At 33.4% G+C, this 20,068-nt stretch overlaps 1 protein-coding gene across 3 annotated transcripts in view; it reads right to left on the bottom strand.

Moving 5' to 3' along the window:
• Positions 1–20,068, bottom strand: part of LOC143231678 (cell adhesion molecule DSCAML1-like) — a 305,444-nt gene that overhangs the window by 148,363 nt on the left and 137,013 nt on the right. For 2 of the 3 annotated variants that reach the window (XM_076466260.1, XM_076466261.1), the window contains exon 1: positions 1,963–2,199. The exons of the other annotated variant lie outside the window; for it this stretch is intronic. In XM_076466260.1, coding sequence (XP_076322375.1) covers positions 1,963–2,065 — 103 coding nt within the window. In that variant the 5' untranslated portion in view covers positions 2,066–2,199. Of the gene's footprint in view, positions 1–1,962; positions 2,200–20,068 lie in introns of those variants that run through there. 3 annotated transcript variants of the gene reach the window in all.

The following is a 20,068-nucleotide window of genomic DNA, read 5'->3' as shown; positions in this document are numbered from 1 at the left end:
CTATTCGTTGGTAAAAGAGTAGCCCAAGAGTTGGCGGTGGGTGGTGATGACTAGCTGCCTTCCCTCTACTCTTACACCGCTAAATTAGGGACGGCTAGCACAGATAGCCCTCGGGCAGCTTTGTGCGAAATTCAAAAACAAACAAACAAACAAACAAATCTTACGCTTGTTTTCCTTAAGTCCTACAATACATATATCATATCTGCAACAATTTGTCAAGTTTTTGTTTCTTGTCTATAAAATTAACAAACAGCAAATACTGTTTGAGAACTTACTTGTTGTTTTTATTGTTTTAAGAGTAGCGCTTAGCAAACAAAAATAACACTTTGAAACCCATTTGTTAACTTGATTATTATAAAGTTAAATACGCAGCCTCCCCCAGTGACACAGTGGTATGTCTGCGAACTTATACTGCTAGAAACAGGGTTTCGATAGCCGTGATGGTCATTACACATATAGCCACTTGTGTAGCTTTCTGCATAAGAAGAAAATCGACTAACAAATAACCAGACGCAACAGGGCAATGCAGAAGCTACGTTATATAACGTATTCAAAAATATTACACTAGTTGTTCCAGTGAACTGGGGCCCCGGCATGGTCAGGTGGCTACGGCGCTCGCCCTTTCAACCGTGGGGGCGTTATAATGTGACGGCCAATCCCACTATTCGTTGGTAAAAGAGTAGCCGACGAGTTGGCGGTGGGTGGTGATGACTAGCTGCCTTTCCTCTAGTTTTACACTGCTAAATTAAGGACGACTAGCGCAGATAGCCATCGTGTAGCTTTGCGCGAAATTCCAAAACCAACCAACCAATAGACTGGTTAAATGAAATGATACACACCCAACAAATGTGGATAATAATAATCAAATGTTTGATATGTTATTTATTTAAAACTCGTTTACACGTTTAACGAATTAAAATGAAGTATTTAAGATGAAAAGTGGTTAAAACAAATATTGGTTAACAGATTTAAACTGTTCTTTTTAAAGTATGCAAGAGAATCGGATTCACTTTTAACATTTAGAAAAATAAATACATGTCACGCGAAGTAATTTAGGCTTGTACGAGTAAACACAAACATCTTTATGGTGATGTGTTTTAAAATGAGCGTTGCATATCACGTGTCCCTAATGTACCAATATGATTGATCCACTGTAAAAATATACTAGGATTTTCACAGACGTTCCTTAGTTATGGTAATAACTTACCAATCAGTTATTTAATGTTATTGTTAAATACCCTATGATACGGGTAATACATAACTTGACTTAAAAGCAGAGTTTAGAACGGATGCTGCAAATCTAAAACCGATATGATAAAAGAAAATGATATGAAACTTGTAAAAAGGAGGGAAAACTCACGTACTTAATGTTTTCACTTCAAAACCAATAAAAAGGAGAACGTGCCGCTGTCAACGAATCAAAAACATTTGTTCGCAATTGTTTAAAATATATTGTTGAGTTGAATTTTTTTCCAACAGAGAACGAGATAACTGACGCGGCATTCATCAAAGTACCTCTTATTATTCATTTTTAACCTGACCAATAGGAAGAAGCAGAAACAGCATTGTTGATTGACAAACCTTTTGAATACAGGAGAAAAAAAAAAAATCTGAGTTCGTGAGTTCGACTAGACGCGTGCGTATATTATGTTTCTCCTGGTGGCTGGTGTCTTGAAAGTGATTTTCAAAACTTGCCATATTTGTTTGGTGAATACACGATGTTTCATTTTATTATTTTTTTATTTTACGCAATCGTAAGAAACACTAAAATTGAAATTATTCCGTTCGGAAAGTTTGTTAACATTTAACACCCACTACCATGAAGCGTCTTTATCACCAGAATTTGGTGCTATCACATAAGTTAACAATTCGTAGCAGTTGATCCCATTGGAAAATTAAAAAAAAAAAAAATTATAAAAGTTCGTAAACAAAGACGTTTGCTACAAAGTTATTTATACTTACCGTAAGGTTTTTCTTTGGAAGCAGGTTTCTGACGAACATACGCTAGTTCTATAAATGGACATAACAAGCTGGTAACAAATATGTAAAACCGAAACTTTGCCATCAATCATAAAAGTGATGAGAAATACCGTGGTCGTTATACTAACAGAACAAACAGATTCGAAAACAGAACGCCTAAACAAGGACAGACAAGACACGTTTTCACAGTGATGTCATGGTTTCTATTGGTATCTGCCATTTTCTTCTGTCTGACAAACGTGTGTTTGGGGAATCCACATACACTGCTTATAAATACACCAGTACCATCGATCTGTGCTACGTTCTCTCATTTAAACTGTGCAGATGGCGCTACGTACTCTAAAAGTGTTATTCAGGGGTCCCATCTGCGCTTATTGATATAAAAAAGTTTGTGATGTGATGTGGACAAAAACACAGTCAAGTTAATGCATAGAAAAATACAAGTATAATAACAAAAACCCAGTCAAGTTAATGCAAAGAAAAGTTTGATCTACTCGCTCCTCGAGTTCACATAAGAAAAAAACAATATTTCGATCCATTAAATAATTAAAAATTGTTTAACGACTGTTTTTGTTTTTGAAAGTCTTCTTCTGTTTCTGTATATTGTTTTTTTTTCCCTTTCTTCCATTTTATTAAGTAAAGGAACAAGAATTATCGTTCACTTTAGACAATGCACACGTTTGGATGACACTCAAATTATCAACTCATTTGTTAGTTGTTGGTATTATACAACATCACAACTGTTCACCTTATTTATGTAAAACGTTCAACTGAGAATAAATGTGCAAATGAATATTAAAAAGAAATGAGTTGATTTGTTTTAGAACAAAGCTACATTCAGCTATGTGCTGCGTCCACCCGCAAAGAACCAAACCTCGGATTTTAGCGTTGTATGTCCTCAAACTTGCTATTGGTCCACAGGTGGACAATGAAACACTTCTTACTATCTGCCAAGCAACAGGTAATAAAAACAGCTCATCTACAATTGGCTAAAGAAATGCCTTATTGAAACTAATTGTTACTCTAGTTATATTGTGGATTTAACGAAAAAAACATTGTTTATTAAATATAACTTTGATGAAAGTTTAGGATGTTACAAAAACACGTGGGTTAAAGAAGTCTTTATATCAAACAACTAAAAACTCGAGTGATTTCCAAAGGTGAACATTTGTTTTTCAGAGACAAACTGTTTGCCCATGAAATGGAAAGTTGGCCCGGCATGGCCAAGCGCGTTATGGCGTGCGACTCGTAATCTGAGGGTCGCGGATTCGCATCCCCGTCGCGCCAAACATGCTCGCCCTTTCAGCCGTGAAGGCTTTATAATATGACAGTCAATCCCACTATTCGTTGGTAAAAGAGTAGCCCAAGAGTTGGCGGTGGGTGGTGATGACTAGCTGCCTTCCGTCTAGTCTTACACTGCTAAATTAGGGACGGCTAGCACAGATAGCCCTTGAGTAGCTTTGTGCGAAATTCAAAAAAACAAAACAAATAGAAAGTTCTATCTTACTTTAATGAGAATGACAGCGGCGCTATTTCTTGTTGCTTGTTTTAAGCGTGACCAAAATGGAGTTCGTTGTTTTTATCTTAATGTGTCTCAAAAATCGAAAATCTGTATAATGTGTTGATTGTCTGAAATGTGGAGATTTATTATGTAAAAGAGCTAAATACATACGTTTGTAAATAACAACTGTTCCAAAATCTATCATTAGCGTGCCAATAATTTGAATTTCGCACAAAGCTACTCGAGGGCTATCTGTGCTAAGCCTATATAACAGTCTTTATTGCAAACATTTACGTTATGTTGTTATCTGGATTTAGAATTTCTCAAGTAACTCCAGTCATTGGGAAGTCAATTTGATTTCGGCTTTGTCACTAATATAGTGCTTATTAACACGACTTGTTTTATCGAAGGCGAATGTGCATACGTAATTTGTTCACGCTAATATTTTAGTTGCGTCGTTTAAAAAAAAAACCTAGAGCATGTTGCCTGCTTGTATTAGATAACAAATGCGGCCATTTCTGGGGAGTTATTTGTTTCAAGCACGAGGTGATAAAAAACTGGCACGTGGATGTATACGTAAACGTCTTTCATAATTCAGCAACATTCACAACTTCACTAACAAAAGGGAGAAAAATAAATTTATGTTGTACGTTGTAAAAGGCTATAAAATAATACTAAAGGAAAAGCGGTTTTATTGTGCTTGTAGATTTAGACCAGCTCGCCACGTGTCGTTGGCTGCTGTCATGAACAGCTAACGTTTCTTGAGATAAACATCACGTTGCCATCACGCAAAAATAAAACTGATACAAAAACAAAACAAAATAGAAAGAGGAAACGAATATTTAAAGGTCAAAGAATACTATTTTGATTGAATGATTTTATTCTACGCCCGAAAAAAAGATTTCAAAATGAAAGTTGTAACTTTAGAAATGGTTATTTTTTCACACATATATATAAAAGACACTTTGCAACCATTTCATCTTTGGTTATCCCATATTCAACTTTGCTGGTTATCTTCACTTAGATTGAAAAAGTCTTTGTGACCGGATTTCCTTAACCATCTATCAGGTTTAAATATGATCCGACTTTTACTCAGTTTATTTATTTTTATGGATATAAAATTCAAATTCTGTTCCATAAGTGTATCCAGAAAACTGATTTATGCAAAGAAATAAAACATCTTAAAAATTTTTGGTAGTAAGAAAAAAAACACACAAAAATATACTCCTTGTAGTTTCCCTACAACTGGTAAACTTTTACTAATATTATATTAATTTTTTTTACAAGTGCCTGTGTTATAATTACATACGTATAATCATAATACGACTTCCTGTTGTTGTAAAAACGACTGAACTAAAGTTTATTGTATAATAAAATCGAAGAATGTATACCGCCATGTCAAATAACTCACTGGCCACTAAAGTAACGATCAACTGAACTGTTCTCTGGTGTAAAATATCATTCAGAGTTACATGGTCACCACGTTATCTGTAATATTTGTGACTTTTGTTATTTCTTTTACTTTCGTGTTTTCAACAATGGTACTATACAGTGTTTTTGTTGTTAACCAAAATTTATCTGACTGAAAGGTTTGAAAGTTCCATAGCTTAGCGGTGCAATTATTGGAATAATTCTGTTAAAAACATTTTCCACCAGCAACTAAGTCATTGCAGTATATTTTCAACCGCTTTAGACGAAAAATTATTACAGTATATTCTCATCCAGTAAACACACCCTAGACGAACAATTATTACAATGTATTCTCATCCAGTAAACACACTCTAGACGAACATTTATTACAGTGTATTCTCATCCAGTAAACACACCCTAGACGAACAATTATTACAGTATATTCTCATCCAGTAAACACACCCTAGACGAACAATTATTACAGTATATTCTCAACCAGTAAACACACTCTAGACGAACATTTATTACAGTGTATTCTCATCCAGTAAACACACTCTAGACGAACAATTATTACAATGTATTCTCATCCAGTAAACACACTCTAGACGAACATTTATTACAGTGTATTCTCATCCAGTAAACACACTCTAGACGAACATTTATTACAGTGTATTCTCATCCAGTAAACACACCCTAGACGAACAATTATTACAGTATATTCTCATCCAGTAAACACACCCTAGACGAACAATTATTACAGTGTATTCTCAACCAGCAAACACGCTCTAGACGAACAATTATTACAGTATATTCTCAACCAGTAAACACACTCTAGACGAACATTTATTACAGTGTATTCTCATCCAGTAAACACACCCTAGACGAACAATTATTACAGTATATTCTCATCCAGTAAACACACCCTAGACGAACAATTATTACAGTATATTCTCATCCAGTAAACATACTCTAGACGAACATTTATTACAATGTATTCTCATCCAGTAAACACACTCTAGACGAACATTTATTACAGTGTATTCTCATCCAGTAAACACACCCTAGACGAACATTTATTACAATGTATTCTCATCCAGTAAACACACTCTAGACGAACATTTATTACAGTGTATTCTCATCCAGTAAACACACCCTAGACGAACATTTATTACAATGTATTCTCATCCAGTAAACACACTCTAGACGAACATTTATTACAGTATATTCTCATCCAGTAAACATACTCTAGACGAACATTTATTACAATGTATTCTCATCCAGTAAACACACTCTAGACGAACATTTATTACAGTGTATTCTCATCCAGTAAACACACCCTAGACGAACAATTATTACAGTATATTCTCAACCAGCAAACACGCTCTAGACGAAATATCACGTTAAAGAAACATGATAGCAGGCGCTGCTTATTCAGTGATGGAAAGTTCAGATAAAATATAGTGGAACTTGGAACCATCTACCAACAATAAGAACCGGCACTGAAAGAACTGCGAAACTAAAAGGTGAAAACTGTAAAAATCCTGATGAGTCTCATATTTGAAAAAAAAAAAATTAGATCTATCAGATCTGATAAGAATTTTAATTGCACAAGGAAATGACTGAATTTTTTTAACTTCATAAAAGTAACTTAAGGTAATATATTTTTGAAAAACAAAGATAAACTTAAGAAGCTAGTCGGTCACCTAACGGTAAGCACAGGGGCTTTGTAATTATCAATAACCAATAAATCAAAAAGAAACGTCATAAAACGTTCAAGGATGTAACGACTAATAACTGTGAAAATATAGAAGGTGTGAATGCTATTAAAATGTTTTATAAAACATGTAATTATATTTTATAATTATTTTAAGTACAACCTACTTTATTGTTCTGGCCTGATATGGCCAGAGGATTAAGGTACTCGAATTCTAATCTGAGGGTCATAGGCTCGAATTCAGTTATGCCAAACCTTTTTTCTCTTTCAACCGTGGGGGCGTAAGAATGTGATGGACAATCCCACTATTCGTTGGTCACAGTTTGTTTGTTTGTTTGGAATTTCGCACAAAGCTACTCGAGGGCTATCTGTGCTAGCCGTCCCTAATTTAGTAGTGTAAGACTAGAGGGAAGGCAGCTAGTTATCACCACCCACCGCCAACTCTTTGGCTACTCTTTTACCAACGAATAGTGGGATTGACCGTCACATTATAACGCCCCCACGGCTGGGAGGGCGAGCATGTTTGGCGCGACTCGGGCGCGAACCCGCGACCCTCAGATTACGAAGCGCACGCCTTAACGCGCTAGGCCATACCTGGCCTGCCGTTGGTCACAGAGTAGCCAAGAACTGGCGGTGGGTGGTGATGACTAGCTGCCTTCCCTGTAGTTTTACACTGCTAAATTTGGGATGGCTAGCGCATATAGCCCTCGTGTAGCTTAAGGCTAAATTCATAACAAACTAAACCTTCACTGTTCTAATAGTGTCCAGTAAAGTTTATTAGTTTACTAGCATTTGGAACGCACTATTTATTCTACTTAACCGTCAAACAGCTTGTTCGTCCAATGCCAGAATATGCGAGCTCAGCTGGGCTAAAGTACTGAAGTTCTTAGTTGTTATCAAAAGACGTTTTTTAAGATACAATAATAAGCGTGTAGCTCATCTCAGTTGCTACAGGTGAGGGGGGGTGTATGATAAAACACGTGCCTTATACGTGCTAGAGAATAACAATTCAACAATAATAATTTTATGAAAATTACACCTCAACAAAAATACAAAACAAATATTATTCATATGCGTTTTAATAAAATCCTAAATTTGTCACCAACAATAGCCATTCGAATTTATTTCTTTGATGTTGGGAGTCACCTATAACATTTTCTATTAATCGTAAATTTCTTAACTATACATATATATATATATATCCATCAGTGGGACAATGATATAAAATAATTTTATTTTATGTAACATTTTATTTTTTCTTGCCTAACAAATATTGTCTGCAGATTTCGTAAATAAATTATGACAAAGTGCCATCTTTGACTGATTTATCTAACACAAGCTTTAACACATACTCGCGTAAAACTTAATCACAGTGTATACCAAATGGTTAAATATACAATTTTACAAAATAGAAATAAAACCTTCACGAGGACATAGGAAGTGTTTTTACTTCATCTAATCCACCGAGTGTACGGGAAGTCATTTGCTAGGGAGAACCAATTTCAGTAGTTGACTTGCTTAGAGTTTGATTTACAAAAGTACATTGAAAACCTAAAATATTTATTTACAAAGTCAGTTTCTTGAAAAACCTGTTAATTAAACGTGTATTGTAAAGTAGGGTCATGACAGAAAGTCGATTTCACTACAGCACGAACTATTTTTCCACGCGTCAATACACAACAATCTGCTCATCCATTGCTGAACGTTATCGGATTCATTTACATATTTCGGTATATTTGCTTTTGAAAGAACTCTCTTACATTTACGTAAAGAAAAGATAAAAACGGTTGTTTGCAAACTATATTATTTATTTATTTTAAAGCACCATTTCATTTTCGTATATACAAAAACAGTTTATTAATATTAATAAATTTCATCAGTATGTTAACTCCAATTAAACAAGATAAATGTTCTTTTTTTTACTGAGCTTCCAAACAAACCAAGACGTACAACTACCCTAGAATATCCAGAACACTTTTTAATACGACTATTTATTTGTGAGTCAATGGACCAAATACATGTCTATTGAAGCAGTAACAAGAGAACTTACATAGAGCAAGGAACAATTTATGTTTTCCAACTGTTTACCCAGCGTTATACTGAAATGTTTCTAAGCCTTGTAGCTCATCAGGAGAGGGGGAGTTAACGAACAAGAAAGAATAGTCTTTATTATGTTTCAAAGATAACTTTTCATCGCCATCTTTAGTATTAAAACCCGATATTACTTTCACTTCAACACCAACTAATCCCCTATGTTCATATATGATATTTATAATTAAAAAAATAAAATTTTCTACCGTACAACATTATCAACCAGTATTGTTCTCACGAATTGTTATTGTGAGCAGAGTTGAACAGATAACGGCGTCAAACACGTAAATCTTGCCAGGTCAGGCTAAAGTTGAAAGGTAAGCTTGGTTTGTTTTGAATTTCGCGCAAAGCTGCACGAGGGCTATCTGCACTAGTCGTCCCTAATTTAACAGTGTAAGACTAGAGGGAAGGCAACTAGTCATCACCACTCACCGCCAACTTTTGGGCTACTTTTTTATCAACGAATAGTGGGATTGACCGTCAAATAATAATGCCCCCACGGCTGAAATGTAAGAATTGTTACATTTAAAACTGAAAAAAAAAATTCTTGAAACTTACATAGATGATTTCCCAAGAAAATAAAACATATGTCGATCTGTAACCTGCCTTTCTGGCATTAGGATGATTAGAATGATTCTTAGATTACAGAATTCTAGTAACTTATCTGTAACCTGCCTTTCTGGCATTAGGATGATTAGAATGATTCTTAGATTACAGAATTCTAGTAACTTATATAACGTCTACTTTATCGTCTTCACTGAGATATGAATTTGATGTACTGACTTATTAGAAAACCTTTTATTGGAGATTGTAATATTGACATTTCTGTACGTGTTCATGTTATATTTTAAATAATATATATATATACATTATATATTTTTTTTTTCTTTGGATTCCTTTCAATCTCATATTCTAACTTTAACAAATGTTGGTTCACATTAAAAGAGGAACGCTGTACAATAGCAAATGTTTTTGTTTTTTTTAATCTGACAACGTACACAAAAGACATCTCGTTTTTAAAAGTCATAGAAATACTGCTGACTAAAGTATTCAGTGAAGATCGTAGGTATTTTTAAAGGACTGCAAACCTAGGCTGGACGGTGTTGAAGCAATAACTGAGCTATGGCTAGTTCAAACTTCAATATCCATCGAAGACGAAACTTGATGGTACTTTGAAACTATGTCAAATTATTATTAGAAAAGGTAGATAATAAACTGACACTGGGTTGTATGAGACGACTGACATAACTTGAAGGTTCTTCAAAATTCTTGATTTCGGAAGGAGACGATTCTAACGTGTTAACATTGTCTTCACCCCAACCTGTCTTTGAATTTAGAAAGATTTCTGTGATCATAAAACAGAGTTCCACATTGAATTTTTCTTCTAAACAACTAATAAAGTAGAAGAAAGAGTCATGTTATTTGACATATGTTAAACTAGTGGGCTTCAGTGCCGCTATATTTGACATATGTTAAACTAGTGGGCTTCAGCGCCGCTCTTTCCGACAATGTTAAGTTTACATTGCTTGGTTCAACCAGTTTCTCAAAAGAATTTCAAACACTTCTTTAAATGTACGAACTTGACATTCAAACAGTTTGAAAGCTTTTCTTATGAGACAGTATTTGCCATTCCGAAAAATTGCTACAGTACGTGATCATTTTGTCTGGTCAATCTATTTTCACTCGTGTTACGTATCAATCGTAAACGATGTTTATTGGACAGATGAAGTGACACAAATATAACAGTAAAACTCCTTCGCCAAAATTTACCAAATAAAACGTACCAGGATTAGTAATATTTTTGTGTCCGTTTATAAAAAAAAACCAAAAACAGATCGAACTGAAAAAAAACTATAAATAAAAGTGAATATTAATAGTTTTTACATACATTAGAAGGAAATACCACATATTATCAGATGTCGCTTGTGCTACTTTGAGTTTAGGTTTTAAGAAAAACGTTTATGAAACACGTGGAAAGGTCATAATACTGAACTTACGGGAAATACCTATTTTTACTATGAATCACAAATAAAAGTTCGGTGTTACAATTTTTGTTTTATTCTTGGGTATATTTGGAATTTACTTTTTTATTGAGACGTAATAATAGGTATCGTAGAAAATAGCCATCTATTGTTGGTTGCCAAAATATGTACAATGACAGTTTAAAAAACAAATAGTTTGCTGTTACTAAGAAACACTACAAACACTATTATTTGCAGCCGTGTCCTAGCTTGTTACTGCTAGATGCATTTGCCTTGAAACATACATACAATATGTACTTATATTTTTATTCGTAAGCTGTTAAAACAGTAATTATTAACATATTGTTTGCTTATAAGTATATACAAAAGAGAGCTTTTACTTTACGTCTCGTATTGTAGTAAGTATATAGAGCTTATGGGTTGTTTAAGAAGCCTACTTTAAAAAGTATTACATATAAAATATTATATAAGTTATCACATTATTTGAGTTAAACTATAAGTCAGTGAGTTTTTATAGATTTAGTTATTTTTACAAGCTATCTTTAATATATATATATATATATATATTAACACAAAAGTGTTTTTTTTTGTGGGTTCCTGAAAAGATTAAGGTTAACTTTTTCAAACTTTAACTATAATGTTATTTTACTCTAAACAATAAGTACAAGTTTTTAACACAAATTTTGAAAATTAACTATAAATAACCCTATTATAATTCTATTACGTAGTAATTTTAATTGAATTTCTGTGATTAGATGATGAACAAACATCACTGTTAGCATTTTTAGGTTCATACATAATTCTTCACCATGGCCAACACAAAATTTTGGTGAGATTTGGCACGTTTCATCACTACGTTACATCATTCTTGTATTTTGAGAGGAGATCAACTCATCGTGAGTTATTGCTTTAAATTTTTGAGTGAACTATTACTTTGACCTTAAAAGAATCCTAGGATTTCTCACTTCAACAATAGGTTTAGTTGCAAGTGTTTATTTTTGAGAAATATTTGTGTTATAACAGCATTTCTTCACTATTCTATTTGGATACCAGAAACAGCGTCGTTCTGCATCTATGTTTAGGATAAACAGCTGCTAAAAAACATGAGGCTTACTTCAAACAAGAGATTAATTCTCATGATGTGTGAGGCCTCCCATTATGATATAGCTTTGGAAATAACATTATTTAGTATTGTAATATTTTCTGTGTGGATAAAACAGGCTGACTGGTTTTTATCAATTGTTCTACAACAAATGAGAAAGGGTTTATCATATTATCTGTGTGCAGTTAAAACAGAATTTGTTATGTTTAATTAAACATTATGACAATCTTAACGATTTGGTTTTCTCATCTTAATGTAGTTTTTCATATTTTCAAATACAAGTCTAAACTATAACGGGCGGATGTGTTTATTCGTATAGCAAAGCTGCATGGGGGTCTCTGGTGAGCCCACTGAGGAGAATCGAACCCCAGATTTTAGCGTTGTAAATCCGTAGACTTACCGCTGTACTAGCGTGGAGCAAATTACAACGGAACTATTAACTTTGACATCAGGTAAATGGAAAAAAATTATCAAAAAAAATTAACTTAAATATAGTATTAAATAAGACAAAATTATATCTAATGTTTTTTTGCAATACTTAAAAAAAATCTATATGGTTCCAACCACTAATTTTACAGATTAAGTCATGTCGATTAGACTGAAGGAAATAGTTCTAAAAACTATATTAAAATTTCTTGCAAGCTTCACTATACAAAAATACATGTTACGACCAGAATTAAGGAAATAACAGAATATCAAACGCGGAGATTACAGTCCAGAAAGTAGGCCTCTGAAAATCCAATCTTAAAAAAAAGGTCTTTATACACCACGAACGTCTAACCTATGAATATATACCGTAAAAGGTTCAGTTCGGAGTATGTTATTTTTATATTAAGATACATTGTTATGCAAAGTACACGGAAAGAAATAAAAAAAATTTCGTATAAACTGTAGATGTAAAAAAATAACAGTCGATAAACACCCCAGTACAGACCACAGTCTGTAGAAACATCTGGATAAGATACTAAAAAGAACAGTCGTACAAAATAAAATACACTAATAATGATCTGGAACATAAAAATCATAGTAGTCTAGAGAAATTGTTAAAGACTTCCTAGTCATGAAACTTAAACGTTGAGTTTAAAATCGAGAAAATAATAGGATGAACATTTTACTGAACAATACCATGACGTTTTGTTTGTTTGTTTTTTGTATTTCGCGCAAAGCTACACGAGGGCTATCTTCGCTAGGCGTCCCTAATTTAACAGTGTAAGACTAGAAGGAAGGCAGCTAGTCATTATCATCCACCGCCAGCTCTTGGCTACTTTTTTACCAACGAACAGTGGAATTGACAGATACATTATAACATCCTCACGGTCAAAAGGGCGTGCAATTTTTGGTGTGACGAGGATTCGAACCCGCGATCCTCGGATTACTAGTCGATTACCTTAACCACCTGGTCACCCTGGATCAGCGGTAAGTATTCGAATTTACAACGCCAGTTGCTATGGTCCCACTGGGTTTGGTTTGGTTTGTTTTGAATTTTACGCAAAGCTACACGAGGGTTATCTGTGCTAACCGTCCTTAATTTTGCAGTGTAAGGCTAGGAGAAAGGCTGCTAGTCATCACAACCCACCGCTAACTATTGGGTTACTCTTTTAACAACGAATAGAGGGTTTGGCCATGGAATTATAACCCCCCCTCACGGCTGAAAGGGCGAACATGTTTGGTGCGACGACGTTCTGAGCTGATATAGTTTCAGACTACTTTGCAAAAATAAAAAAAACAACAACAATAACAACTAGGTGTCTTTTCTATTTTTTGTCAGCTCAGAATTAGGGGCGGTTATGCGGAAATTGCATAGATATGTCCAAAATTGTAAAAAAAAAAAGAATCTTTTTCTCACCTGTATGAACTCTGAATAAACTTATATACAAGGTGAAGTAAGTTCTATTGGATATTATTATTAACTTACTTTTAATCAGAAATATGGTAATCACTGAGTGTGTGTGTTTTTTCTCATAGCAAAGCTACATAGGGCTATCTGCTCTGCCCACCGTGGGGAATCGAACCCCTGATTTTAGCGTTGTAAATCCGGAGACATACCGCTGTACTAGCGGTGGGGGTATAATTCCTGAGAATCCAAGCAAGCAAAATCCTTCTGGTTAATTTCATAGAATTCCCAGAATCCTAATAATACAGAAGTGACCTTCTTAAGAACAAGTTGAGTTTTTATTCTCTTGGCTGCAATACTTTCTATCTTGTTTTACCCAGTAAATCAGCTATAGGCTCTTCTAAATAATGACTTCGATTATTTTGATTTGTTTTTTGATAACTTCTTACAATTGATAATGAGATGTGATTTCTTATCTTCATAGTTTCTCTCGGGATTTTCTATGATTATTTGAACTAAATACCTAATGAATGAAAACGAAAACACGATATTCGTCAATAAAATGATAACTTAATCCAGCAAGAAGCTAATGACGTAATAGTAAGACTAGTGATACACTATGAAGCTAATGACGTGTTAATGACAAACAAGTGAACTTCACTGTGTGCTAATGACTTACAAGTAAAGCTAATAATGTGCTAATAACAAACAAGCGAACTTCACTGTGTGCTAATGACTTACAAGTAAAGCTAATGATGTGCTAATAACAAACAAGCGAACTTCACTGTGTGCTGATAACTTACAAGTAAAGCTAATGATGTGCTAATAACAAACAAGCGAACTTCACTGTGTGCTAATGACTTACAAGTAAAGCTAATGATGTGCTAATAACAAACAAGCGAACTTCACTGTGTGCTAATGACTTACAAGTAAAGCTAATGATGTGCTAATAACAAACAAGCGAACTTCACTGTGTGCTAATGACTTACAAGTAAAGCTAATGATGTGCTAATAACAAACAAGCGAACTTCACTGTGTGCTAATGACTTACAAGTAAAGCTAATGATGTGCTAATAACAAACAATCGAACTTCACTGTGTGCTGATAACTTACAAGTAAAGCTAATGATGTGCTAATAACAAACAAGTGAACTTCACTGTGTGCTAATGACTTACAAGTAAAGCTAATGATGTGCTAATAACAAACAAGTGAACTTCACTGTGTGCTAATAACTTACAAGTAAAGCTAATGATGTGTTAATAAAGCTCATGATGTACAACTCAAAACGACATACATATGAGCCTCACTATGTGGTAATGACTTACACTATGTGTTAATAACAAACTAGTGATGTTTTAACATATCATGATGCACTAATTTAACTGAAAATTGCTAATAAAGCTAAAGATGTGAAGTATTCATTTAAATTATGTTTTCTCTCGCATTAAATACCTATATCTAATTTATAATGAAAACAACATTAAATACCTATATCTAATTTATAATGAAAACAATATTAAACACCTATATCTAATTTATAATGAAAACAACATTAAATACCTATATCTAATTTATAATAAAAACAACATTAAATACCTATATCTAATTTATAATGAAAACAACATTAAATACCTATATCTAATTTATAATGAAAACAACATTAAATACCTACATCTAATTTATAATGAAAACAACATTAAATACCTATATCTAATTTATAATGAAAACAATATTAAACATCTATATCTAATTTATAATGAAAACAACATTAAATACCTATATCTAATTTATAATGAAAACAACATTAAACACCTATGTCTAATTTATAATGAAAACAACATTAAACACCTATATCTAATTTATAATGAAAACAACATTAAATACCTATATCTAATTTATAATGAAACCAACATCAGATGTTCGGTCACAAACACGATACATTTTAGTTTTTTTGTGCGTTCTAATTTGCAACTAACATTTATCTGGATTAATTAATTAATTGAAATGATTAACATTGCTAATATTTGAAAAAAAATTTTCATTTAGAAATGATTACTCTAACTTCATAAGTTATTTACGATATTCATTCGAAGCTCATCGAAGGTTGTCCGTGATAGCCGTCCATTATTTTTATTGACAGAATAGCAGCTAGATAACATCATAACTCTTGAACTACTCGTGTCTGATCAAATAGTGAAATTTGACCCAGGATAACAGCTAAATAACATCGTAACTCTTGAACTACTCGTGTCTGGTCAAATAGTGAAATTTGACCATAACCGCCAAAAAGCACAGAACGGAATTAAAATGTGAGTTGATGGGACGCGAACATGAAACCTCATAGTGTGATATGCTAACCATTGATCCATGCTCGGCCAAATGGAATGTTATTTTAACGTGTGTATTTATATCTTATATATCTATATATATGTGTACCTAAAGATCATGTGAAAAAAACCTAGTATTACTAATAATTACGAAAAGGAAAAATTATTTTGACCCTAAAGTAAATGTTTGTTTCCAGCAGCTGCACATTAATCTAAATTAACCTAAAACTCGAAGAATATTTTTATTTGAACATATGTTTATGTGAGACATCAGGTGCTTTTCTACCTGTGTCATTTTACATAAATTTTTGAGATAATAATACACACATATATATATAAACATATTTTATCTTAAATCTATAAATTATTATTACTATTTTGATATCCTTTAATCTGAGGTAATTACAAGTTCCTTTATTGTAATGTTCACTGAAGTAATTATTCTGTAATATATAGTGTTGTACGTAATTAGTGAGTGACCACGAAGTAATAAGATAATTCTAGTTTCTTACAACAGTTTTATTATTTGCCTGGAAAAGCTGTTTAAATTGTGTGAACTTGGTTCACTAATAACTAGAAACTGAAATACAGTTATTGTCTACATTAAAATTTGATGATAATCTAATTCACTTCATGCGATGTCTCACAGTTTTCTATTTATTTCTTATTTTTATCAACCCTGGTTTGGAATGTCATACCTTTCTCTTGAAGAACTTTATAAATTAGGGTTTGTATCAATGCAATGACCATTTGGTCTTCTTACCAGATTGATGGCACTTTGTAATTAAAATTGATGTAGTGTCTTACAGTTTGGAAGTCATCTCTAGTACAAAATAAAAATTCTCTGCTGTAAAGTTGAAAGTTCATGCTTGTCAAAGACCCTAGTGTAGCGATTTAGTTACTCGGTTATCTCCATGTACTTCAATAATATTTAAATACAGCCTGTTAGACCATCCGCCATCCCTATTTGATGGCGGGCGTCACATTTGGTTCAATGGTACCTGAATGTAGGCGCTACATTCGTTCCCAGTAGTTTCAAAAATGGCGACCCAAGGATCTTGAGGGAATCCCCAGGTACGCAAAATCTGATACTGGCGATCATTAAATACTCTTCCTAGATCTTTGAGTGACTTTCGAACATCTTTCAGATCCCCTTTTGGCATATCTTTGATAGTGGGATATGCTAAGTAGGACCATTCCCAACTGCACTAGACTTTATCTAACCCAATATAAAAGCGTGTATCTTAATATAATGAACAATTATTGTTTATGAATAATTTAATCATGTTAACCTATAGAAAGAATATTTGTATGCCCAGTTGAACTTTAACCTTTATCTGTTCTATTTGGTTACCTTAAATATTATTTGCAAGATATATGTCCAACCGTTAGATAGATGTTTATATCACCTTCATAAGGTATAGGAAAGGTTTTCAATATCCGTTGCAAAAAACAACAACACAACAAACATCAAGTCCTTGCACAGTGAAGAATTCCGAACCTTTAAACGTAATCACTCAAACGAGTTAGACCTAAAGCGATAAAGTGCTAGAGCTATCAATCATTACATTTTTCCATATACTTTGCGAAATACGAAATTTCTTTTAACTGATTCTTTTTATCGTTTTCGTCCGGATAGGTAGCGCTTCTATGGAACTTTTTCGTCTCTCTCCTTACTTGATAATTTCTAAGTAGGTTTATGCAAAGGGGTGGAATATAGGTAATATATATGTAAATAACATGCGATCACAAACGAAAATGTTTGATAAATATCATGCCACGCAAAGAAGTTTAACCGAAATAATTTACAGATAACATGACGTTCCGGGTACGAATTGTTACAAATCCGTGACTAAAGTGGAGATCGATACTGATAAAATATTACCAAAAGTAAGAAAACAAAATGATAAAAGAACCAGAAATCTTTAGTCTTAAAGCTGCCATTCGATACAGCTTCGAGCAATACAAACTGATGGATAAAAGTCGATCAAAATCCTAACCTATGGAAAACAACTACCAAAATCCTAACCTATGGAAGACAACTATCAAAATCCTAACCTATGGAAAACAACTACCAAAATCCTAACCTATGGAAGACAGCCACCAACATCCTAACCTATGGAAGACAACTACCAAAATCCTAACCTATGAAAGACAGCTACCAACATCCTAACCTATGGAAGACAACTACCAAAATCCTAACCTATGGAAGACAGCTACCAACATCCTAACCTATGGAAGACAACTACCAAAATCCTAACCTATGGAAGACAACTACCAAAATCCTAACCTATGGAAGACAACTACCATGATGGAAAATGAGAAAACCAAATGACTTCTCTCACAGTTTAGCGTATCGAATTGGGAATCGGGATGAGATATGGTGATATCAAACTCGCATCTCACTTCCTGATGTTGTTGCGTTATAAGAGTGACAGTGATTTCTGCTAATCGATGAAAAAGTAGCCTTCTGTATGATTCATTGTCGATAATTAGAATTATAGCGATATTGACTTGGCCAATTAATCCATTATATAAGGTGATGTTCTGTGGGCAAACAAGCATATTAAATATAATCTATTATGAAATACTTGATTTCAATATGAAATGAGTTCGTAATTTCTAATAAAGATTGAAGGTTTCATTGCAATAAGAAGTTACTTACACATCTAAATGTCTTGTTTTTGTATTTAGCGAAAAGCTACATGAGGGCGATCTGCGCTAACCGTCCCTAATTTAGCATTGTAAGACTAAACGGAAGGCAGTTAGTCATCACCACCCACCGTCAACTCTTGGGCTACTCTTTTACCAACGAATAGTGGGAATGATCGACACATTATAACGCCCCCACGGCTGAAAGGGCGAATATGTTTGTAACGGCGTGGACTCGAAACCGCGACCTTCAGATTACGAGTAGAACGCCTTAACCCACCCGGCCATGCTGGGCGCACGTTCATATGACGTAATCAGAAATATAACGTCCTATTGTAAATTCCCCTTGAAGATTTCGATTCATTGGTGTTGGAATAAAAATATTTTGTTTGGCTATAAAATAATAAGTAAAAAAAAGTAAAAATAATGAATATTCAAAATGTAATTGAATTTATGAGTAAGTTAATCACGTGATATAATTCATGATATACTTACTAAAACATATATTTATTTTAGACAATATACTAGAATATCTCTTTAAAAATTCGAATGATCTTTGAAAATGTTTTTATACCACTTATTATAATCAGAACATAACTGCAGATGAACTTTTATATATATATTCTGAATATAATTATTACAGTTGAATGGAATATAAATAAACCAATATTGTTTCAATTTGGTTTGATTTTGAATTTCACGCAAGGCTGCACGAGGATTATCTGCGCAACCAGCGATAGACTAGAGAAAAGGCAGCTAGTCAATACCACCCATCGCCAACTCTTGGGCTACTTATTTTTACCAATGATTAGTGCGAAGTGCGATAGACCGTAACTCTTTAACGACCCCGCGACTGAAAGGGTGAATATGTTTGATGATGGACATTGTAATTTACGACCTTTAGATTGTGAATCAAGTACCCTAACCATTAGGTGGGACCAGACTTCCACTGTTTCAATAAACGTTTGTTATCGAATATAAACAGATTACAACTTGGTTGTTATAGATAAAACAAATAATAATCTGTTCATTTGTGGTTAAAGAGATATAATGCGTTTTTAATTGAATAAACAGTTTATAACATGTGTTTGTTATCGGATAAATAAATTATAGTTTGTATGCTGTACCAAACACGATTTCCAGTTACAGGATAACTTAACAGGATACTCCATTAAGTTGTTTAATGATGTTAAACTCTATGGCAGTCTAGAGGACACTTACTTTTGAAACGTATTGATTTTAGTACTTATGTTCTTCTTACCTCCTGATTTACTGTTTCTAAACGTTTCGTGAATATTTAACCATATAACTAGTTCTAGTCAAACGTGGTATTTCATTAGTTTATTTGTTATGCCTTACAGTTTTATAATATGTCTTTTTTTTGTCAGTACGTCTGTTATCACTTAAACACTTCCAAACGTTTGTATACTTAATAATTTATATACGTCTTTTGTGTGTTATAAGTATGTATTTAA

The sequence above is a fragment of the Tachypleus tridentatus genome, chromosome 11 (assembly GCF_004210375.1).
Source record: "Tachypleus tridentatus isolate NWPU-2018 chromosome 11, ASM421037v1, whole genome shotgun sequence".
NCBI lineage: Eukaryota > Metazoa > Arthropoda > Merostomata > Xiphosura > Limulidae > Tachypleus > Tachypleus tridentatus.
Note: the sequence above shows the minus strand (reverse complement) of the source record. Positions and strands in the feature narration are given on the sequence as shown.